This window comes from Manis javanica, chromosome 9, assembly GCF_040802235.1.
Source record: "Manis javanica isolate MJ-LG chromosome 9, MJ_LKY, whole genome shotgun sequence".
Taxonomy (NCBI): Eukaryota; Metazoa; Chordata; class Mammalia; order Pholidota; family Manidae; genus Manis; species Manis javanica.
The window spans coordinates 75,182,498-75,207,546 of NC_133164.1; the positions used below are offsets into that span (position 1 = coordinate 75,182,498).

Here is a 25,049-nt window from a genome sequence, read left to right on the forward strand (position 1 = left end):
ATCAGCTAAGTGATTCTCAGACACGTGCCTGTCCCCGAGGGCCTTGCAAACAGGAATTACAGGGTTCTGGCTCATATCTTTGAAAACCAATGCTGTAAAATGCATCGTGAAGATGCCTGGTACTTTATTTAATCCTTATTCACTAAATTACCTTTATTATTATTTAACTTTTGAATTAGTTAAAAATAAAACCAATATCTCTACATTAAAAAAATAAAACACAAAGACGTATCCTTAATAAAAGGTATCTATGCCCTATATAAAAAAATACAATAGACCTAGTGAGCTAACGTGTTAGGTTAAGTCTCAAGGAGACTTGGAACAGCATGGACAGTATTACCTGGCTTATTTAAAGTTGTGTAGGTTCACAGTTCTTGTCTATACAGAGGAAAGGCCCTGATGGGACCGGATGCTGCTGAGACCTGGGGAGGGAAGATTTTCACTTTGGCTTTCTGTCCTCTCTGAGGCCCTTTTGCATCGAATTTGTGTTCTTTTTAATTAAAGAGATCAGTGCCTGTTAGTTCAGTGATATTTCCTGAGTGAATGAAAGGAAGTCTTCAGGCAGCCTCCACTTAGGGATGGGTGTTCCATTTGGAAGCCAGTGCCAATGCCGTGAGGCAGTTGGGATCTTGGAGAGCCCATGGGGTGCCCTAGCCCCACAATGCCCATGAGGCTACCAAGGGGGCTGGTTTATCTCAGTGCTGTGTCTCTCAGCACCAGTGTGACTACCACACCCCCAACACCCAGCTATTTCATTTTTTATTTTATGCATGTTTCACACATCTTTTCTGTTTACTATATCCTGAAGTATCCTGCAACACTTTTAATAACCTATGATATTAAAAATCTGAAGCAATAAAAATATACATAGATTTTCCATGATCACTATTATTCTTTTAAAATCTATAATCTATAAAGGAAAATAAGTTTACAACTACACATAAATTTTCCTGGTATAGTAGAATTACTCGAAAGAAGTAAGAATAATAAGAAATATTTTAACCTTTGACTATACTTCTAAAGCATATTATTTTACATTCCTGTTTAACCAAATAGTGTTTTTAAAGTATCCTATCTTTCCTTGATTTTAAAGGCTTTTACAGAAGCCAAAAGAAACTATCAAAACTCTATATTCTCCAGTGTTGTTTTACTAAGGAAAATTTCAAACAGTGGAAAGTAGACAGAATAGTGCATGAACTCCATGCACCTGGGTCCCAGGGTCAGCAGTCAACACCTTATGGCTAATCCTGTGCCCTCAGCTCCCCATTGCTATGCCTTTTCCTGTATTATTTGAAGCATGTCTCAGACATCATTTCCAACATCTTCCATGTATATATATATAGAGAGAGGCTCTTTTAAAGTGATAACAATCACAGTGTCATACTGTACCCCAAATAATTGACAGTATTGCTTACTATTACTAAAAATGCAGTCAGTATAGGAGAAGCCTCTTGACACAGGCTGATGGATGGGGACCTGGGTTCAATCAGAGTTCCTAGACTCTAGTTCCAAGATCTAGATTCCTCAAGGATCTCTGGATATCAACCTCTCACCAATCCCAAACTGGGAATTACTGCTGCAGACGACTGGCGAAGTATTAGTGACATGAAGAATGTGACTTATTGGCTCTTTACATTCTTTGATGGGTGTATTGAGAAAGAAATGAAAAATACAACTTTTACTTACAAAAATACATACCAAATTCCAGATGCTCAATAATAGAGTAGGAAATTGATCCGTGTTTATTTGATGCTAGGAATTTAGTGATTTGTTATCCCCCTTCTCCATTAAAAACTGAGCATGGAATATAAGAAAAAGCCTCAATTACATTGAATCTAGTTAATCAGGTTTCTACTATACATACAAATTATCAAGCCATTGCTCATTTTCCCCAGAGCTTACTGCTCCCTGACACAATTCATTTAGGCCACACCATCACGCTGTCAGCCCTGGAGCTCCATCAATGATGGTTTCAACCGAATCCAGTCTACGTGATTTGAACTTTTCACGTAAAGAAAAGGTTATTGATCTTCCCTTACCACCAACTTCACCAGCAGAACCTCTGGAAAGACAGTTTTATATGAACTAAGAGCTGTCTGAGAAGGTGAGACCACTCCCATGCCTTAATTCCTTCCTGGTGAGATGGGAGGGCTAAAATCTCAAAAACTGATGATCTGCTAGTCAACACTCATGTAAGCCTCCGCACAACACAGTGCTAGACCTTAATACATCGGTTAAGGAGATCAGGACATCTTCACCTTCAAATTCCCCTCTAATTCCTACCTTCTTATCTGCTTGATATTTGGGGTTTGTTTGTGTGGAGTTACCACTGATCTCCCCAAGTATTTATGGAGCACTGCCGACATGCCAGGTGCTGTCCCAAGGGGTCAGGGATGCACACACTGATGGGATATGGGCTCTGTTAAGGATTCTATTCTTTTTTTTTGACTGCTGAAATTGCAGCTTAAAATATATTTTTTAATTTTTTAATTAAGGTATGATTGAGATATACTCTTATGAAGGTTTCACATGAAAAAACAATGTGGTTACTACATTTACCCATATTTTCAAGTCGCCACCCATACCCCAATACAGTCACTGTCCATCAGTGCATCAAGATGCCACAGAAGGGATTCTACCCAAGGATGGTGGGAAATTACAGAGTTTTTAGAAGCAGGTAGCAACAGGGGGAGTGTTGGTTTCAAAATAATTCTGTTATGTAGAGAACTGACTACAGGTAGAACAATACAGGAATTGGGTGGCAGTTAAGAGATATTGTGCCTTCTCTGAGAGAGAGATGATAGGAGCAGTTTTCAGAACTGGGCAAGTGCATGAACCTGTGCCTGAATGGAAAGAATCACATGTGCATACAAGTCTTGGGCCTGGGTTTATTTGACAAAGAAACAATATTCCCAGAAGAGGTAAAAGAATACACAAAGGAGTGGATGGGACCTGCTGATGTTTTAACTACAACTTCAGAATGCTGCTGTGTGTCCAGGTAAGCCCATCGGTCCACATCCACTATCTCCCCTGTGGGGGCCCACCTCCACCTGCCCTGACATGCATCAGACCACTTAAACTTCCCTGTGAAATAAAGTAATAGAGGAATTCGCATAGCACTCACCCTTTCATGTCTACGAGCTTAATACAAACTAGTTTTCCCTCTAACGGAACATGAGCTTGGGTGGCAGCCACCTCCAAGATACCAGGATTGACTCTGAGCATCCCTGGTGCACAATCGGCAGGATGCAAGCAGCCCTTCCTGCGTCTGGCTTTTTTTATGCGGCATCACCACCTGGTGGCTGGTTCTGGGAATAACCCCATCGTGAGCACAGATAGGTGTCTGGAACGCATTCAGGCGTCAACAGCAGGTGGGCATCACCTTTACTTCTTTCTTAGCGGGGCGGTGCAGTTTTAGTTTCCACTTCTCTCTGTTTACTATTTGTACATGTCAGTTTTTAAAGCTCAGAAAACGCCGCTTTAAAAAATGCATAGCATCTCTTTTACACATTCTTCCTTTTCCTCTTTCGAATTCTGATGTTTTCCACCTCCCTGAATGCTCCTGTCCTTCTGCTTATGTTATTGCTGTTAACTGTTATCACCCACCATCAATTAATGGGTTCTGCTGATTTAACATTTACATGATTAAATAGCATCTCAAAGAATACTGACATCTTAATCTGCTTAGAAAGTTCCTGTATTCACCCTAAATTTGTGAATGTTGGTGAGGTCCATATCTAGTACCTTGGAATTAAGACTTGATATTGCTAACATACAGTACAATTAAAATAAAAGAGATAGAGGGAAAACTTGACATTATTCACTATTGGATACATAGCCTATTGGTTAGGATATAAGGTGCAGTTACATGTCGTAAAGAACTAAAAGGTCTGGTATCCAGAATATTTAAGGAACTACTACAACTCAACAATAAAAAGACAAATAACCCAGTTAAAAATGAAAAAAAGAATCTGAATAGAATTTCTGTAAAGAAGATATACAAATGGCTAATCAGCAGTAAAACATGTTCAGCACTACTGGTCATTAGGAAAATGCAAATCAAAAGTACAGTGAATACAATTCACACCCAGGAGGATGACTGCAGTCAAAAAAGGAGACAGTGACAAGAATTGGTGAGGATGTGGAAAAACTGGAACCCTCACATATTGCTGGTGGAAATGTAAAATGACTCAGCTGCTTTAGAAAACTGATGGTTCCTCAAAAAGTTAAACATTGAGTTACTGTATGACCCAGCAATTCCACTCCTAGATACATACCCAAGAGAAATGAAAACATGTCCAGACAATAGCTTGGACATAAATGTTCACGGTAGCATTGTTCATAATAGCTAAAAAGTGGGAACAGCCCACATATTCATTAACTGAATGAATGGATAAATACAATGTAGCAGATCCATACAGTGGAATATTATTTGGCCATAAAAAAGAAATGAAGTTCCAATACATGTTATACATGGGTGAAAATCATGCTAAATGAAAGAAGCTAGACACAAAGACTACATACTGTATGATTATTTACATGGTATGTCCAGAATAGACAATCCATAAAGACAGAAAGTAGATTAGTAGTTTTCAGGGATTGGGAGGGAAGGGGGATGAGGAGTGACTGCTGATGCGTGGGGGCTTCTTTTTGGAATGACAAAATCTTCTAGGGTTTGATGTGGTGATGATTCCACAACCTTGTGAATTCACTAAAAACCACTGAACTGTACAGTTTTTAAAAGGGCAAATTTCATGGTATGTGAATTACATCTTGATAAAGGGGAAAAAAACAGATGGTAATCTTTCTGGATTGGGATTTAATTTCTGTTTTATCAATGACTATTTATGATTTCTTTTATGTTGGATTCTGCCAGCTGGTATAGAGGATACAGAAATGAATCAAAATGGACATGACTCCCGTAGAATATATAATCTAATAATAGGTTTAAGCCAAACTTATAAATATTTTCAATATAAGGCAAAAAGTGTTCTAAGTACATACATGATGAATAGAGAGTTCCAACAGAGGGCAGCAGGAAGGATTTCAAAGAGGAGGTGACACTTGAGATGGCCTAGGAGTGTGGGAGAAGGGATTTCAGGGGCAAAGGATGAAGCTAAGAAGCCAATGAAGTCTAGTCTGGTGGGTTCACAGTGCATATGAAAGGGGGAGTGGTTCATGAGAAATGGGAAAAGGGTCAAAAGGTACAAACTTCCAGTTATATAGTCGGTCAGTCCTGAGGATGTAATGTGCGGCACGGTAACTTTAGTTAATAATTCTGTACTGCATATTTTAAAGTTGCTAAGACAGTAGATCTAAAAGTCCTCCTCATCACAAGAAAATCCTTTTTTTGTAACTATGTGTGTGGTGACAGATGTTAACCAGACTTGTGGTGATCGTTTTGCAATACAGACAAATACCGAGTCATCATGTTGCACGCCTGAAACTAACATAATGTTATATGTCAACTAAAAAAATACTAAAACAAAATAACCTCTAAGAAAGAAAAAGAGGAGTTTGTCACATTAGCTCTGCCCTCTTGCTCTGGAACATCCTGCCCCACAGCACCCACCTGCTGGGGCACAGAAGGGAGGCAGACACCCACCAGCACCTACACTTGGTGTGGAGGATCCTCCTCACTCATGGCCATTCTGGTCTTGTCCTGACATTCACTTACTTATGGAAAGCACTCCTTCAGGCACCATGCAGGATACTGGGGACTGAGCAGGAAACATGAGGTCCCTGGTCCCGGAGTTCACCAGAGTCACACACTAAGCAGAAACATGAATGAAGATACAATTGCAAGATGTGCTAAGTTCTATGAAGAGACGGGACAGTTACCCGGGGAGAGAATAAAATGGGCATCAAGGAAGATTTCTGAGGATAAAGTGACAACTGAGCTGAGGTGGGAAGATGAAGGTGGAGTTCATGCAGGTAAACTGAAAGAGACGAGTTTCCCAGGCAGAGGGAACAATGTGCAGGGGGAGGTACAACAAAGAGAGACAGAGCGACAGAGACGGACTGCTGTACAGTACACCCGAATGGCAATTACTGGTGGTGTTTCACCAACACAGAGCGGGAGGGAGTGGTGAACAATGTAGCTGGGTCCTGAAGAGTCTTGAAACAACCCGACCGTAGGCAGGGAAGCATTCTTTCTCACTTCTCAGGGAAAAAATGTCCCATTTCTATGCGAGATGATGGGATAGCCAACAGATGTGTGAACCTCCCATCCACAAATATTAACATCCTGAACATCATTTCCAGGATTTTACAAATAGGGCTTCAATATCTTGTTTGCTGCCAAACAGCAAATTATCAGCACAAAGACCAAAGAGCAAATCAAAACCATGAGGCCAGAGATCTTCTCACCCCCAAGGTTCTGATGTTTCTCAGTAAGCCTGTCTACTAATTGGTGCGCCTGTGCTAATGTGTTAAAACTCTCAGAAATTTAGGTGACACCTTATGATTTCTCCCAAGACAGGAACTGGTCCCTTATAACAGGCTCCCAAGGGAACAATTATTCACTAAGATGGGAATCCAGGAATATTTTCATTCTCTTACAGTGATGTAGCAAGTATCTGTTTCTTATTTATCTAAGGAAATAAAAGAAAAATACAAAGAAATTGGTAAGTCTCTTATCAAAGGCTAATAGTGAAATTAAGTTAAAAAAAGTTTTAGAAAATGTTAAATAAATTTACCTTAAAAAGCAACTTTGATTGTATGGTGATAGATGGTAACCAGGCTTATCCTGGTGACCATCTGTAATGTATGTAAATGTCCAATCACTGTGTTGTACAACTGAAACTAATATAATATTGTATGTCAACAATACTTAGGTAAGAAAAATTAATAAGGAACTTTGAGGTTTGGGACAAGAATAAACACCAGTTAGAAACAATTTCAAGCTCTCCCTTGAGCTGTCCAGCTCAGAATTGCTATGAGTCTCCAAAGCCTCCTTCTGCTGGGCTGCTGAGACTTTGTAAAGTTGTAGTTGCTAGCAGCCTCTCTGAAAAAGTGGCCAGAACAGGACAGAATCAAGACCTGGAAGACAGAGAGCCTGGATGACAGTGGTTGTCAGAGCTCAGAGACAACCTGGTTACATGAGTCACTCCTCTGCCTCTAACCTGGACTTGTTTGACTTGGAATTTTATCACTTAAAATGGAGTCTGGATTAAAACAAGTGACATATAATTTCCTTACACAGTTGGCCCAATGAATGGCTTCATATCAGGCTTTCTGCTTTAGGTTTATAACTCTAGCATCAGGTCCTGGTAGAGAGAAGATGGAGGGGGACAGAACACAGAAGTAGGAAGGTGGTGGGGAGCCCACTAGGAAGGCAGTTTAGTGTCATAACTTTCAGGTCTGCAGATATCCCTGTTGGGTGTGTAGATATTAGAGTATCTTGTTGGATTGACCCCTTTATCATTATGTGTTGTCCTTATTTGTCTCTTTCTCTGTTTTGAAATCTATTTTGTCTGATGTAAGTACTGCTACTCCTGCTTTTTTTCTCCCTATTGTTTGCATGAAATGTCTTTTTCCATCCCTTCATTTTTAGCCTGTGTATATCTTTGGGTCTGAAATGAATCTCCTGTAGGCAGCATATAGTCTTGCTTTTTTATCCATTCTTCCACTCTATGTCTTTTGATTGGTGCATTCAGTCATTTACACTTAAGATGATCATTGATGGATACTTATTGCCATTTTATTGATTATTTTGTGTTTGTTTTAATAGTTCCTTTCTGTCTTTTTCTTCCTCTCTTATACTCTTGTTATTTGATGGTTTTCTTTAATGTGGTTGGCTTTCTCCTTTAAAATTTTTTGTATCTATTATAGACTTTAGGTTTATGGTTACTAAAGGTTCAAGGATAGCTTCCTGACTTTGTAACAGTCTAAATTAAGTTGCTGATTGCTCTATTACAGATATAATCTATAAGTTCTTTTTTTCTTCTTCCTCTTCCACACTTTATGTATTATATGTCATAATCAAAACTATTTAGCCTTAGAAATATTTCCATCTACAGCAGTCCCTTTAACATATCCTGTAATGCTGGTTTTATTGTTATAAATTCTTTGAGCCTTCATTTATCTGGAAATTGTTTAATCCCTGCTTCAAATTTAAATGATAATCTTGATGGGTAGAGAATTCTTGGTTGAAGGTCCTTATGTTTCAGTACATTAAATATTTCATGTCACTTCCTTCTGGCCTGTAAAGTTGCTGCTGAGAAGCCTGCTGATAGCCTAATGGGGTTTCCCTTATAATCAATCTTTTTTTTTCTCTCTCTGGCTGCTTTCAATACTTTCTTCTTATCTTTAATCTCTGCCATTTTAATTATCATATGTCTTGGTGTTTTCTTCATGGGGTTCCTTTTGTTAGGGGCTCTCTGTGCTTCCATGACCTGAGTGTGTGTTTCTTTTCCCAGACTGGTTACGTTTTCAACAATTATTTCCTCGAAATATTGTTTTGTTTGGATTGGCCACACAGCTCTCTTATCATTCTTTCATTCCTAGAGATCATTTTTTCTCTCTGCTCCTTAGCTTTGTTGTGTTTCCGTTCTCTAATCTCCATCTCATTGATTGTCTCCTCTGCTTGCAGCAATCTATTATTCAATCCTTTCATTTTGTGTTTCCTTTCAGTTACTGTATTCTTTAGCTCTCGTATCTCTTTATTGAAGTCCTCCCTGAGATCTTTAATACATTTCTGCAGATCAGTGAGGATATTTATTACTTCTATTTTGAAATCTTTATCAAGAAGATTGGCAATCTCTATTTCATTTAGTCCTCTTTACAGGTACTTTATCCTGTAGTTTGTTTGGAACATCCTCTGCCTCCTCATTTTGTCAGGGTTTCTGTGATTCTTCCTTTCTTTTAACTGGATTTGCTATGCTTCCTGGTCTAGAGAGTAAAGACTTTATGAAGAAGGCATCTATGGTGTCCAGACTCTCAAGACTCTTTCCTCTCCTCCTTGTTCTCCTCCACTGCAGAGGCCCAGTTGCTGTTGATGGGTAATGGGTGAGGTTGTGTTTCTGTCTGCCAGCATAGGTTTATCTCAGTCTGCTGAGGCTAGTGGTTTGCCTCAACCAAGTCATGTGATCATAGCAGTGGTTTCCGTGGGGATCATTGTGGGTGGGAGTACCCTCTGCCTGCTCTGCAGCCATGGTGGGGCTGTTGGGTTAATGGGATGGGCCGGATGGTTGCAGGGAGACTTGTACAATGGCAGGGTACATGGACTCGGGGTGATGGCCAGTCACCTGGTTGCAGAGCCCTTGGGTGCTCAGCAATGGCAGTGAGCCATGTGGTGGGAGGGCACAGGGGCTCATGGTGCTGGCACTACATGCATGCTGGGAGGGCATGTGGGTGCATTTAGGCAGTGAGTGGTGGGGCAGAAGGGTCTGCAGGCTCCCAGTGGTGGCAGGACATGGGTGGTGTTGGGGCTGTGGAGAGCACGTGGACGAGCACAGGCAGTGACTTGGCCTGCGGGAGTAGCAGAGGCAGCGAGTTGCACCACCATGGCACACAGCTGCTGTAGCAGTTAGTCCTTTAAGTGACCCTTAGTGCCTGTGGGGAAGAAGGATCTCTTGGAGCTGGCTCCTACATGTGTCTGCACAGTTGGGCTGAAACACGGCTGTGAAAGCTGGGAGAGTGTTCCTATGCCTGCCAGACAGCAAGGTTGGATGCTGCTGGGCTGAATGGGTTGGCATGTCAGTGGCATGCAGGTAGGCACCTTGGGGCTGAGTTGCCAGTAAGGGGGATGGAGCACCTGGGTTTCCTGAGAGTGCTTGACCCTCTGGGCTGACGGAGGGCTGGGGTAGTATTATCCACCTCCCCTTTCTCCTGCAGAGACAGTCCTGTCCAACCCTTGCTCCTCTGGCTCCCCTCCCACTGTTGGCAAGTCTTTCAAACTGCTGCCTCTATTGGGTCTCAGTGGGACCAGCAGAGTGTGCCTGTTCTCCCTAGGTGGCCGGTGTCTCAGCCTCCCAGAGTGCTCCAGCTGTCCCTGGTGTTCAGTCTCGCTAATCACCAGAACCCAATGCACTGTGGACTCTTGTTCCTGGAGCAGATCTTCAGGGCCAGGTGTGCAGAGTCCCTGGGCACCTATCCCCTGCCCACTCCTTTCCTCTTCCTCCTGCCTGCTGGCTGGGATTGGGGGAGGGATGAGGTCCTGCTTGGTTGCGGCTCTGCCACCTTACCCTTCTCTGTGTGGTCTTCTCTCCTTCCCCAGGTGTAGGTGGTCTGTTCTGCAGTCTTCAGTTTATTTTCAGGTTTAGTTGTATTTGCTGTAGTTGCTTCCTTTGTGTCTGTGTGGAGGAAGTTCCTGTCTTGTCTTCCCATTCTGCCATTTGGAGGCTCCCCTAATATCCAGCTTTTCATGACTGTCTTCCTCCCACTTGCATTAGTGGGCACTCCGTGTGGTACTAGCCTGACTGTTCAGGAACAACATTAGTGTGACTGTGGGTCTGTCCACCTCCACCCAGGCCAAAATCCAGCAGCCCGGGGTCCTTGGGTAGTAACATGACTCTGGTGACACCTGCGATGTCCCACACATGGCTGTGCTGCTGTCAGTCTTCTCTTAAGGTTGTAAAGAAGACAAATTTCAGGAAACTCAAACCAAGTACATCCACCCCTTCATCCTCAATAGCCAAGTGAGTGGTGTCTCAGTTTAAATTGTGAGGATACCTTTTTCAGTAATTATACAATTCAGATACAACAATTTTCGTTATGCTTTGTTTTGAGAACTTACAGAGTACATGGCAGGAGGTGCTCCATACATTTTAGCTCTACCCTCTCCCCCAAGAGTAACGATAATCTTTGACTCCCCACCTTCTGACTCTACCCACACCTGATTCATCAGCACACTTATCATTTGCCTTGAAAATCTATCTATAAACTGACCACTTCTCATCACTCCATTTCTCCTGTCTTGTCCCATGCCTCCATTGGCTATTACAAAAATTCAAGTCTTCAAGTCTTTTCAATTCCTTATATGTTCCTATGTTGTTGACCTGAGGTTTACACCTTGAACACACAAAGCTCATGCAACCTCTGCACTTGCCTTTCCTCAGATCTTCTTTTCCACATAGTTATCTGTTCTTCTCTTTTATTTCCTTCAGGTCTTAGTGCAAATGTCCATCTTCTCAACAAAAGTTTCCTGGCCAAGTTATTTAATATTGCACACCTCAGCAATCTCAGTGCTCATTAGTTATCAGGCTGTAATGATCGGACATGGTGGAGGTAACTATGGGACAGGTCCCTGGGAGAAGTGTCTATAGGAAGGGTGGGAGGGGCTAAAATCCTAGCTTCACTTATTTTGTGATTCTGTTTAGTTGTAGGCACTGCAGGTGGCCCTCAGAAATCCACAACTTGCCACTGTCCCTTTAGATCAAAGCAGGGTTTTGTCCCCTGTATGGTGCAGATGTCCTGTGCCCCTTATGCCTCAGTGTAAATTGGGGATCATAGGAATGGGGGGGGACAGGAACACACAATTATCAGACTGTCTAGTTGTGGGGGTTTCACCTCACTATTTTCATAATAACCCTTCTGGAAAAGTACTCTCACCATCTGAAGTAAAGGGGCTGGGAAGTGCTAAATGACCTTCTGGAGGATGAAGAGCCAGATTTCAACCAGGTCCTGGCCCTGGAGGGTGCTCCACAGCCACACAGCAGGGCTTCTCTACCCATTCATGCAGAGAGACAGACCATGGCTCTGCATATATAAAGACTGAACTCTGACCCACAACCTGCAGTAACCTGCCCAGGAAGTGAGTCCACTACAGCATAGTGACCAGCCCAGGAAGCCAAATGATTGTCCCTGTAACAACTGGCCCTAAATTGCCAGGATGTGATTAGTAACTGACAACTTCCCTAATTTTTCCCTTATCTCCAACTTAGGACCAACTGGAGAAAAGCAAATACACACCCTTAACCAATCATACAGGGTGTCCTGCTTCTAGTTAGCCCACTTATTGCTTCCCCTCAGCAGCCTCCAAGCAGGGCACATACAAGGCCCTTCCTTTTTCCCACTTTTAAAAAGCTCTCCCGCTCCCCTGCCCGCTTAGAGTCGGCCGATCAGGTGAAGGCGGCTGTCTCTCTTGCCATCATGTGCTCTGCGTGCACAGCCCCCACTTGCACTCCCTGGGGTGGTCTCAGGTATTTCCAGCAATGCTCACAGGAGCTGTGTGCTGGGGACACATGGCTTGTGGATGCTGGGTTGATGAGCCTTTCTTGGACGACATGAAGGAATGAAATATAGGTAAGTGTTCCACATGCTGCCACGAGCACAGTGATTCACGTGGAGTTCTCTGGCGCCAGGGCCTGGGAACCTGAAAGGAAGCTCCTAACCTGGGCATGGAGAGGCTTCCCTCTCCCTCTTTTCCCTCACCTCTTCCATTCCCGGCCTGTGAAGGGGTTTCAGGAGAGACGGAGGAAACAGCTTTTTAGTGAACGGCATGGGGAATGTAGTCTCTACGAGGCGGCCAGCGTCTGCCCTGAGAAAGTCTGTCACCTCGCGTGTGTTCCTCTGGAGCCCAGACCAGGTGTGCTGCAGCCTCCCCTTCCTTCCAGAGAAGCCGAGTAACTGAGCCCAAGCTGGCCAGAGAGGGTTAAGGGGTAAAACAGGGACGAGGGAGAGAGGCCAGGGATTTCCCCCGGGACTGGCAACTCTACAGAAGAAATTGCAAATTAGCTTGTTCCATCCCTTGGCCTCCATTTGGAATTAAATTATCTAAGAATAAAATGTTATTTTTGGTAGTGGACTCAACCTTTACCTCATTTAATAAGTCCATAGGAATGACTAAAGTGCTCCATTTAAGAGCAAGCTTCATATGGAGAAACTGACTGAAAATACTGATCTTAAGAAAGAGAAGAGACAAATATGCAGGAGGCGGAGTCTAAAAGCCCCGCAGCGGGCCACGTGGCAGGTTCCAGGGACAGGGGAGGGTGGGCAGCCGGGGCGCCGGCCAGGGCAGCCCTGTGTCTCCTTGGGCCTCTGTGGGTTAGCAGGAGCAGAGCACACTGCAGGGGGTGCCCAACACTTGCCACTCACTGGCCATCCCCAGACCCACTCCCCACTGCTTCCCAGCCTCTGCCCTACGACCCTGGGCAGTAAGCAGCGCATGACTCCTTCTGAGCTTCAGGGCAGAGAGGGGCTGTGCCACCAGATGGTGGAAGGCCTGCTCTGGGGGGTGACAGTCGTGGTGGGGAGGGGAACGCTGTTAGTTCCTGGTATTGCAGGCCGTGGCTCCAGATCCACCGTGTGATCTGGGCTGGAGCCCACCATGACCTGTGGTGTTCAGGCTCTATTGAAGAATGACTAGGCATCTTCTTTTCCATTGTGGGCTGAATAGCAGGATTCTGAATTTCCTCTAGAAACCCATCATCTACTTTCCTAAGTGATGTTTGGCTATCCTCGACTAACATCAGGGAGCATTTGCACTGAGGATTACTTACAGGAATTCAGGTAGAGGGAGACTGAGGCAGAGTCCTTTCTTGGGATTTGGCAGCATTGAATGAGAAATGCCTCCCTATACTCACTGGCTCACTCCCTGATCCCACTCTCCCCACCCCGACCCCATGACAGAGTGCCCATGCTCTGCACCTGCACAGCCCGCTAGGGCTCACTGCTGTGCCAAGCCCAAATGGGAGAGGTTTCTTCTGGAACAACACCATTAGACCAGAGGAGGGTGGTGGATTTGAGGATGAACTAAACATACTCCATCAGGCACTGCAAAGCACCTTAGACCAAGTGCATCTCTGCATGCTTTTTAGTTCTCTGCAGTATTTACAAATGATGTTCAGCATGTTGTTACATTTAAAAAAAATTTCAAAATAAGGTACTGGTTCAAATAATTTCAGAGATAAAGAATTATGTAACTGGCCCTTATTTGCCCAGGAAAGGAAGAAAGATGTAAGTGGCTGTTTTTCCCTGTGGCACTTGATTGGCTCTTTGTACAGGGGAAATCTATAATGACCAAGGAAGGCAGGGCACTCCCTCATACTCTAATGGAGCATCACATGACTCAGTCAGTACATATCCAAACTGCACTTTGTGAAACAAGGCTTGCAGCACATGCAGAATTTTGATGTGACTGGCTCTAAGTAGAACTTTAATGTGGTGTTTTCCAATAAACTTCTCCAAATGGAAACAAAATTAATCAGCTTTAACAGCAGAGGTATATTCTACAAATGTTCTTTGACCTTTCAGTGAGGAAGCTGTCTGGGAGTGGGCTTCATGGCCTCCCCAACGCTGCTTTGCGCTGCCCCCTCTCCACAGCCAGATGCCCTCCCCTGTCCTCTGGGTGGCGTGGGTGCTCTGCACACTGGGTTGTAATGGGTGCTCTGTGTCCGCATCTCCCCCATAAAGCCATGAGTTCCTTAGGATGCCCTCATCAGCTGCTATTGAATTAACAAATGAACAGCCCAGGACACAGAGCTGACATGCTTCTGAACATACCAGTTGCCCCATAAACAAACAGTTAATTTGCAACTTACATTCTTCTGGGATGTGCTGGCTTTGGCCTTGCTCCAGGCTTCCTTCCCAGGAGAGCTGTGGGCTTATGGTTTGTCTACATTGGCCTCTGAGGCTGACCAGGCCTTGGGGCCTTTGGGATGGTGAGGATAAGCACTCCCAGGGACCAGCAACCACCTGTCCATTGTGTCCAGTTCCATCCCTTGGGCCATATCTGCTTTCTGAGTCTTGCTTTGCTGACTCAAAATGGTGAGTTTTGTGTCTACAGATTTCAATAGCTGGCTTAACTCCAGTTAACTGTCTTTCTCCTAAAGGGGAAATAGAACTTGGGACCAGGTACACATGTGCCTCATGATTCTGACCTCATGACCTCACCTGATACCTCTTACTGAGAAGCCACTTCTCAGTGGGGGAAGAAGAGTCAGAAACAAGGACTGATCGTCCAACCAGGAGATGCAAAACTATATTCTCTAGATGCTTCTGGAAGTTTCTGTAAAATGAAACCCTATCTCTGCAGTCAAGTTAAATGTTCTGCATTGCAGCTTGGCATTTATTCTTACAATTGCTTCCTTTCAAACTATAAGACAAGAGTTAATTTAGAACTCTATTGTCAAAAGTAGCTCACATGCTACTGCCCATGGAAAAACAGCTGAAGCTTGAATTCTGTGTTGGCTCTTCCCTTTGCCCCACAATATTTTAAAACCATGTTCCCCCAAACTTAAAATAGAATCTGATGCTACTCTTCTGACTGTGGTAAATAGTGCCTACTGATTAATGTAGACATTTTGGAGGGCACAAACAACAGCTCCTGAATTGCACAATGAATATATTTCTTTAAAAAATTGATACACTTAAAATTATTTTTTCTTCAAGCTTACTTATGGTCAAACTCCCATAATGATATAATTTATAGTATGCAGTTTCTAGTATTGATTTGTGATGCACTTTGATGTTGGAGATAAAAGTGCTCTATCCTTCCTATTTCATAATGCTATACACTGAGGCTCAAACTTTCCTGATCTTCTTGAGCTCTTAACCTTAGGTCTCTGTTACACCCTCGGAGCTGTGAGAACTTTTGAATTCTTTCTGTGGCTCTGCATTGAACAGGGAAATCAGGCTGTTAGGTGAAAACTCACAGCAGGTTTTACAATACTTCTGATGATAGTTTACATCCAGGACCAAAAACAGCATGAAGCATTTTTGTGCAAACATCAAAACGCTCCCCTAAGCAATTACGTTCTTACTTTCCTTATATTCTTCCACAAATAACACATCCTAAGGAAGGGAGATGCTTATCACATTATTCTTAATGTGATTTTTATATGAACCCTAGTGATAATGTTATTGACTTGTACTGTTGCCAGTCCTGACAGAGCACACACACACTCCCCCCCCGCCCCCACACACACTCATACTACTTCTTTTGTAGGTTGATGTCATTTCTCTTTGACTACCCTGTCAAAGAGAATTCCTCCTGGGCTGAGACTGTGGGCCTTGGAATCTCCCTATTATATAGAGAAGCACCTAGAGGGTCTCAAGAAATGTTTGTGATTGGTGAACAGAAGTGAGTGATTCATTGAATAAAGCATTCTTTCCCTTGAGGCTCAGGGTATGGATATAACTGCTCTATTATGCTAATATTATCTTCTTCCTCAGATTTTCCTGGGAGACTTTAAGGTCATATTTCACTTTCTGGGATTGAAAAGTCAATTTTCAACTGCAGACAAACATTCTGAGTGAGTGCTAATTGAAGGGGGTTGAGATTCAGGCCTTCCCTGCATCTCTTCTGTTAGGATTACAAAGCAGCTGACCTGGTTGGTGATATTTTGCATGCTTCTTTGATCCTCTATCCATCAGCAGCTGTACCTGTGGCCTATACTGACTTTCTGACTGCTTGCATCTTCATTTCTCCCAGAGTAGCAAGTGAAATGTTAGCAGGAAGGATTGATGGAGACACCCCAACATCCTGTGTGTCTTCAGTGCCTTTAGGTATGACCCCTTATAAGAGCAGCAGGACAGCGATGCTCGGACTCCTCCTGAGGAAGGCGTGGACATTGGGCTGTGCCACAGAACAGGTGCAGGGGCAGCACCAGGGAGGGCTGGAATTGCAGTGCAAGCCTAAAAGCCTTCTTGGTTGGGAAAAATTTACCCCCTAGTACTGCAGTTGGCAACATCTCTAAGTGATGCTTTTTATTCTTAAACTACAGCCTTTAAAAACAGGACACTCGCTCCTGCTTTGGTCAACTTTTTGGGCTTTTTAAGAGGAGGGCCTGATGCTCATGACCCTGAGATCTGCTCAGAGGAACCCAATGCCCTTCTTCCCACCAACTCCTCTTGGAATCCTAATTTCAGGGATAAAAGTCTTTCTCTTACTAGTAAAGTAATTTTAAGAAAAGACAGCTCTTTAAGACCAGTTTTGGGTTCACAGCAAAATCAAGTGGAGAAGTACAGAGGTTTCCCTCATACCCCTCCCTCCCTGGCCTCCCCCACTATCAACACCCTGCACTCAGTGGTACACCTGTTACCTGCACCGATGCACGCCCAGTGCCCAGAGCCCTCACTTTCCACTGGCTCACTCTTGGTGGGGGACATTCTGTGGGTTTGGACGGATGTACAGTGATGTGCATCCATCATTATGGTGCCACACAGTGTTCTTACTGCCCTAAAACTGTGCTCTGCCTGTCCATCCTAACAAGAGAATTTTGAAACAACAGAGGTTTCCATCTGACCCCTAACCATAATTCCAAGCACTGCTTCAGCTGATAGGCTCTAATTCTTTCTTTTTCAGTTTGAAATCAACTAAAAAAGTAACTGAGTATTAGTAAGTTCAGATGTGAAGCAGGTTATTCTGGGTGCTGTGAGTTAAAGAACAATCATCTAGGGTTCTTTGTTTATTCCTGTATTTTAATTTACAGAGTGGAGTTTTGAAAACTCTTGGGTACCACTTTCAACATCATGAGCTGATTTTAGGTCCTAGTAGTTAGGTCTTATCTTTGAAAATGCTTATGTTTGGAAACTTCATAAATGAACGGAATTAGTCTGATATAATGAACTACAAGAAACACATATTTGATCATCCCTATGACCAAATAAGTATTTCCTAGGTATATTTGGTCTTCATCCACAGTTTCTGAAAACACTTCAGAGTCTTGGGGGTGAAATGGGTGTTTTACCTGTTAATGAGAGACTTTTGGACCCCCACCCAAGGGCAGGGGCTGGAGGCTGAATCAGCCAATGGTCAATAATTTAGTCAGTTATGACTATGCAATGAAGCCCACACAGAACCCTGAGAAGAGCTTGTCACTCTCGGCTCTGCTCTCTCTGTTCTGCTCTGCTGTGCTCGGTTGGATCCTGCTTCTCAGTCGGGGAGAACTTCTATGCTTGGGGCACCAGAACACCTCACATGCCACCAAGCCAGACCCTAAGCTCCATGAGAACAGAAGCTCCTTTATTTGGAACCTTGCCCTATGTCTTCATCTGGCTGTTAACCTGTATCCTTTACGGCATCCTTTATTAAACTGGTAAACGTTAAGTTCTGTGAACCGCTCTACCAAATTAATTGAACCTAAGGGGAAGGACGTGGGAACCTCCAGTCTATAGTCGGTTGGTCAGAAGCATAGGGAGCTGCCTGGGGCTTCTGACTGGAGTCTGGAGTGGGTGCTGGAGGGCAGTCTTGCAGGACAGAGCCCTTAACCCGGGAAACTGGTGCTGTCTCCCTGCAAACAGCATCAGAATTGAGCTGAGTTCTCGGACACCCTGCCAGCGTTCAAGAATTGCTTGGTGTTAGTATGTGTGGGAAGATCCCTTCCCACATACTTACACACATTGGAATCGGGTCTGGCAACCCCAATGGAGTTATACTACTATTACTGCTGTGTATAATATTGTTATTGTTATACATATATGGAGGAAAAAATACACCATTTCATTTGGTGTTGAACTAGTGGGATTAACAATTAGCAGAGAATCTGCTAAGTCTCTTGGTTTCAACTCAATTGAACAACCTGCTTACCACTGAAGAATTTCATCATCACAAATTTGTCTGACAGCATCTGCAGGAAAGTTCCCTGTGGCAGTAGGGCTGAGCTTGAGTTCTCACACCTGAATATTAGAGAGAGGGCTCAAGCCAGGGCCACACAGGCCAGTGCCCTGCCAGGAATCCATGGAGAGGGAAGGCTTGACAATCCTCTCCCACCATTGCAGTTTCTGCAGTTTCATTTTTTTATCCTGCAAACTGGTCCCTTGAGGTCCAGTTTGAAAGGTGTGGTCACAGCCACTTTGTCTTCTCACAGCCCAAGTCCTCCCAAGAACAAGCCTCGGGACTGCTTCACCATTTTTGCATCCTTTTCAGCCCTTGGCCTCCTGCACTGCGGTTGCATAAACTAGCAAACCCAGGGGATATCTTCTCAGTCCAGTTGGAGGAGTCATCCCTGAACTCCTACAGAAACTGCCAGCCACTCCTCTTTCCTGAAGTGCTCTCCTTCCTTGGCTTCTCCCAGCTATCCTGGCGGTTCTTCATGCTTCTCTTTCTCCAGCATTCTTCTGGAAGGTTGGGGCTCTGTGTTCTCGCTCGGGCCCTCTTCTTCCTCTGCATCTCCCAGGGTGGCCTATCCTCTGCCCCAGGACCCGCTGCTGGGGGTGTCCCTGCCTGTCCGTCTCCAGCTCAGTAAGCTCCTGGGGCTCCAGACCTGTGAACACCCCGCTTCTTCACAGACACTGTCCGCTGGATTCTCACTCATGTCTCACCATCAACACCTTGTTGCCCTCCTTTCACTCCACCCACTTCCTCTTAAAGTCCTTACTGTGAAGAATGCTGTCACCATTTTATCTAAGCAAGAAAACGAAGAGTTCACCATGACTCCCTGCCCCTCCCCTCCCCTCAATGACATTTATCTTTTCTTCCATTCCTTCAATCGCCAGATTCAGGAGATTGCAATTTGCCTACATCCACTATTACGTCTGTTCCTTCCCCTTTATCACCCCCACATCTGCTGTATTCACCTCTTTGTGTCTCTTGACTGGGTCCCTGCAACTGTCTTTTGCTGGCCACTCTGTCACTTGTCAGCTTTGTGCAGGGGGACCAGACTGTCTGGGTTTGAATCCTTGTTCCATTATGGAGTGGTTGTATGACTCAGAACGGGATTAGCTTTTCTAGACTGTGTGATTTAGTTTAGAGGGGAATCACAAAGAGAACAGGTTTAGCTCAACACAGAATTCAGAGCTCATACGAGTTATGGAATGTTTACAATGTGCTAAACTCTATACGTTTATATACTTCTTTTTCAATTAATTTCACTTAATCCTCTTATGTGGCATCAGGATTGTTACTGTGATGGGAATTGAAGGCCTAAGGCTACAGTCATGTAGCTGGTAAATGGGCATGCTGGGATTTCAAACATGGGCTGTCTGACTCCAGTGCCATATTCTTAAACACCTTGCTCCTTCTGTATCTTTTAGTAGATCATAAGTCTATCTCCAAGTGTTGGGAGTATTCATCAAATGGTCTTTTATTCCAACACAGTTAGCACACCAGTAGTTGATCAGCCTGAGCCCATTTTCAGGGCCAGTACTAATCCTCTGGACAGACGTGAATGGGTTTACAATTTGCTCTGGTCTGAACTGTGCCCCCTCGTAATTTCCGTGTTGAAGCTCTGATTCCCACTGTGGCTGTATTTGGAGACAGGTTTAGGAGGTAGTTAAAATTAAATGAGGCCATAGGGTGGAGCCCTGATTCCTTCGGACTGGTGTCCCGATGATAAGATGAGACAAGAGGACACAGAGAGGTGGCCGTAGGCAAGCCAGGAAGAGGGCCTCCAGCACACCAAACCCTGCTGGGCTCTCACCCTGGACTTGCCAGCCTCCAGAACTGTCAGGACATTCATTTCTGTTGCGTAAGCCTACAGTTTGTGGTGTTTTGTTGTTTCAGCCCAAGTTAAGACACAAGTCAAAGTTTTGAGAACCACTCTGAACTTTTGGTGTTTTGACAAATTAAAGGACAACCTGAATTCCTGGGATGAAATTCAGCTGCATGTAAACAGTGGTAGCTTCAAGTCCATAAAATTGTAGTTAATAGTTTCTACAATAGAATGATATAGAAATTGTGAGTAAAACACAACGACCACATTGCTTCCTTTTCCAGGTCTGTAAGAGAGGGTTATGGTTTTCTGACTTTAGAAAAATTAAGGCATAGGAATTTCTACTGAAATTCTACTTTAAAAGTCACAGTGCCACAGGAGGCTGCAGTGAAAGGAAGGCCGCATACTGGTGAGAACGCGTCCCAGGTGTCCACACAGCACAAAGCCACTGTGTGACTCAAAAACTGCTGATGAGTCACAGTAGGCATTACTGTGAATTAAGAATTTATTTGAAAAAAGAGCAATCAAAATCACACAATGGAGACTATTCCATGTTTCTGTGACTGCACCAAGCGCTTCCTCCCAGAGGAACTAAATTCGCACCTTGAGGTTATACCAGCATTCTGGTTTATGCTAACAGCCAAATACAAAAGGGAGGCAGCGAATGTCCCCAAGAGATTGCTTCCTCCCTGAAAGATGTGTTCCTGGCAGAGAAACATCAGACACAGAAAAATGGAACAGGAAATACATGAATAAAGCAATCTCCCCCCCACAATGAATCCTTCCCACAGTCGACCATTTTAAAATTGAGTAACAGTGGAAAAAGAACAGTATTAAATGAGTAATTATGTGGCACATGATGGCTCTCCCCCAGTGGAGAATTCACAATGTGGTCAACAAAAAATGTGGAAGAAAAATCAGTGGCCTCTATTAGAACTGTCTGAACTCAGTGGCATAAAAAAAGGTTTTTATACCTCTTCTGAATTGTGACCCTCCCAGCATATATTGAAGCCCTACCCGCTAAAGTGACTGCACTTGGAAATAGGGCCTTTAAGAAGGTAATTACGGCAAATGAGGTCATAAGGGTGAGGCCCTAATGCCATTGTTCTCTCTCCCCCTGAGCAGAGGGGCACTGAGCAAAGGCCATGTGAGGACACAGCAAGAAGGTGGGTGTCTCCAAGCCAGGAGGAGAGGCCTCACCAGAACCGAATCTTGCTGGACCTTGAACATGGACTTCCAGCCTCCAAAACTGTGAAACAATAATTGTCTGTTGTTTAAGTCACTCAGTCTGTGGTATTTTTGTTATGGCAGCTCAAGCTGACTAATAACACAGCTTGTGCTCCAGATGTAGAATTGTCTGAAAATCTCTCCCCACAATGCACCCTCCCCATCTACCACCTGATGGAGGTCCCTTTCTCCAACCTGTCCCCTCCCCATTCCTACTACAATGCTTTGATTCTGATGCCATGATCTCTTCTGGGTCTGCTACCTTCTAACTGGAACTTTCATCTTATGTCCCCCACACCTCTGCACCCCCTTAAAATCCAGCCTCCCCACACCTGAAAGAATGCTCCAACTAAAAGTTACAGTGGGACCATCATTCTGTTCATTAATCCTCATTATCACAGTGGCTCGCAGACTCTTGTGCCCTTAGCACCACATGAGGTACTAAGTCCTATGTAGGGAAACAAAGCTCAGGTCATTGCGTGGACCCACAGGGAGCCAGAGTACCCATGAAGCCATGCCAGTTGCAACAGAGTGCTGTATGAAGAGTGCAGATAGGATTCAATATGGACACAAGGGAGTTGGCCATGTATTCCCACCTGAGGTCTCTGGGCAGGTCATCTGGAAGAAATATGGTTGTGGAAGATAGGGCTAGCCTCAGACTAGTAGGCATGGAGAAGGACGTGTGTCCTTCGTGAGCCTATGAGTTCTCTGTCCCCTGCTGCACATTTGCAGAATAAATAAGTAAGTGGGGTCAATGAGCAAGATAAATGGTTATTTAACAAAATGGCAGCAGAAGCATTTGAGGATAATAATGGTCAGTAAATCATGCTTCTGATTCAAAGATTTTCCGCCAAGTCTATGCTAAATCCTAACAAAACCAAGAACCTTTCTGTGTTTAAAGTCAACCTGATACAAAAACAGTATATGTCTTACTCTTGACATCATTGGGTGGAATATACTCCCCCTCCAAAGTGTGAGTCATTTCATTCAATGTCATTTCAGATATGAGACTGATTTACAAACTATATTAGGCTATGAGATAATATCTTGAAAGAGGATAGGTATTCAACATGTGTTACAAGAAGTTGACTCTTTGGAGCTCACCATTCCATTCTTTAGACCTTACCTCCCAGTTCCCTTTCACAGAATCATAAGTTTATTAATTTTTGTATGACCAAGTATCTTCTACTTAACATATCTTTTTAATTTTTAAAATATTTCTTTCAAACGCACAATGACATTAAAGCATAACTGCCATAATTCTAGACCTGATTTTATTCTCCTGTATCTTGAGCTCAGAGTCCTCTCCTTTTTGAGTTAATCTGGTGCATTTAAAAACTCTTTGGTGAGAGCAATTTCTAATTAATTTCCTTTCAGAAAAATAAGTGGGTGGAGGTATACTTTGAGCATTTGCCTATCTGAAAATCTGTTTTGCCCTCCTACACAAACACTGATTTAAGGAGGTATGAAATTTTAGGAGTATGAACCAGTATTTTCGGACCTCTGGAAACATTGCTCTCTCATATTCTAGAAGTTAGTGTTGTAGGTGAGAACTGCTTCTGAGCGGGTCGTCCTCATTTTTCGGGTATCTTGATTGTTTATTTTGCTTCTTTGTTTCTCCCCACAATTTTCCCTTTATCCTAGAATTTATGCGTTCCACAAGGGTACAGCAGCTAGGTTTGTGTTGCTTTATTGATTGATTCTTGCAGTAAGTGAGCCTTTTTAAACTGAAGACTTAACTGTTCTTTAGATCTTGAATACAACTCATTCCTAAGCCGGCATCTTACCCAAGTCATGGAGTAGATCCTTTCCCTATGCACAGCAAAGTACAAAGGGAACAAGTATTCTTCGTCACAAAATTCAGGTCACAAGCTCACATCTTAATTTATTTTTTTTCCGTGTTGAAATTTAAAAGCAAGTAGTATCAGGATTCGTGATTTTTTTTTGACTCTACAGTAGAGTGCTTAGAAGATGTTTTCCAATGGTAAGCTCACAGAAGCACTATTAACGCTTGCCACAGCCAGCGCTCTGAGGAAACACTAGCAAGTCATGTAGCAGTTCATTACTTTAAAACGCTGTGCATGCAGTTAGCACAGCGGACAGCGCTTTGGGGGCCTGCCACGCTGTCCTGCTTCTGGTATCTGAAGGAGGAGCGAACATTCTGAGCCAACCAGGGCTGAATTCACTCAATGAAACAGAAGCGCCACATCTTCGCTGTGTTACTTCTCAAAAGGGAACAAGCCGCACCCCCCCGCAAGCCGGCTATTCTGCTGTGATGGGAATAAAAGCTTTGTGGTCAAGCTAAAAAGCCTTATAAACTCCTCTAGCTGGTGTTCTTAAAACAAAAGTGCAGCAAGACTCCCACTCCTGCAGGAAATAGAGGCCGAGTTAGCCATCCCTGTGGGTTACATGCTGTGGAAAGAAATCAATTGAGCGGGGAAAATTCCCAGAGAAGCTCATTAATTAGTAATAAGTGAGCAACTGGCTCAAATGACAAGGTGTGGAAAAGGGTAAAATCACCCGGTAACACGTCCTCGGCCAAATAGCAGGGGCAGATGTTGACCGGCTAACCTTCCCCTTCCGCGCCCGCGCGGCCCGCGGCCGCCGATAGCACCTACCGAGCAGCAGCAGCCGGTGCGTGCGCTGCAGGTCCCGCTTCTGCTCGCGGAGCATGCGGTCGATGCCCCTGCTCACCCTCCTCGCCTCGCGCTCGGCCTCGCGCTCCTCGGCGCGCAGCTGGTCCGGCCGCCGCCGCCTCTCCTTCTCCGGGACGGCTTTGGGCCGCGCGCGTGCCGGGCTCCCGCCGGCGCCCCGAGGGGCCCGGAGCCGGGCCGCGTCTGCTCCCAGGGTCAGGGCCGGAGAGGCCCGCGCGCTGTCCGCGGGCTCATCCGAGGCGGAGTCCTCCGGGTCTCCGAAGAGCAGCGGCCGCAAGCTGTAGCACAGACCCATGTGGGAGCGGCGGGGCTCAAGCCCGGACACCCGCGCACGGGCGCGCGGGTGCTACACCTGGACCCAGCGCGGCGGGGCCGCCCGTAGGCTGCCGGGCGCGAGAGCGGTGGGTGCGGGCCCACGGCCGCGGCCCCTCACGGTCCCCGCGGGCCATTGTGCATCCTTCGCCGGTGCAGGGGGTGGCAGCCGCCAGGGCTGGAGGTCACCTGACGGCGCAGAGACTGGCCGCGCCGACGGGCTTCCGCCAGCCCTGCCCTCTACGGTAAGGGCCGCCTCCAGGGCCTGCCCCTTACCGTAAAGACCGCCCCCGAGACGGTCGGCGCCGCACGCGGGTCTTCATACCGTAAATACCGCTGCCGAATCCCGAGAGGCAGCTGCGGACGCTGCCGCCACCACCCGAAGCTGCAGTTGCAGCACTTAAAACACCACCGTGGTTTTGATCTTGGACAGTGGTAAACAAAAACGTAGAGCCGGGTGAAGGGAAAGAGATGCTAGCTTTAACATCTTGAATTCCCGCTTGTGCTGCCTATAGAGATTACTGCACCTGCGGCTCCTTTT

At 44.8% G+C, this 25,049-nt stretch overlaps 1 protein-coding gene across 1 annotated transcript in view; it reads right to left on the reverse strand.

Moving 5' to 3' along the window:
* The window catches only part of GNAL (G protein subunit alpha L), a 136,008-nt gene extending 111,273 nt beyond the window's left edge, over positions 1 to 24,735 (reverse strand). Inside the window, exon 1 of the mRNA XM_037001013.2 lies at positions 24,161 to 24,735. Coding sequence (XP_036856908.1) covers positions 24,161 to 24,491 — 331 coding nt within the window. The 5' untranslated portion in view covers positions 24,492 to 24,735. The remainder of the gene's footprint in view (positions 1 to 24,160) is intronic.
* Positions 24,736 to 25,049: the final 314 nt, after the last annotated feature.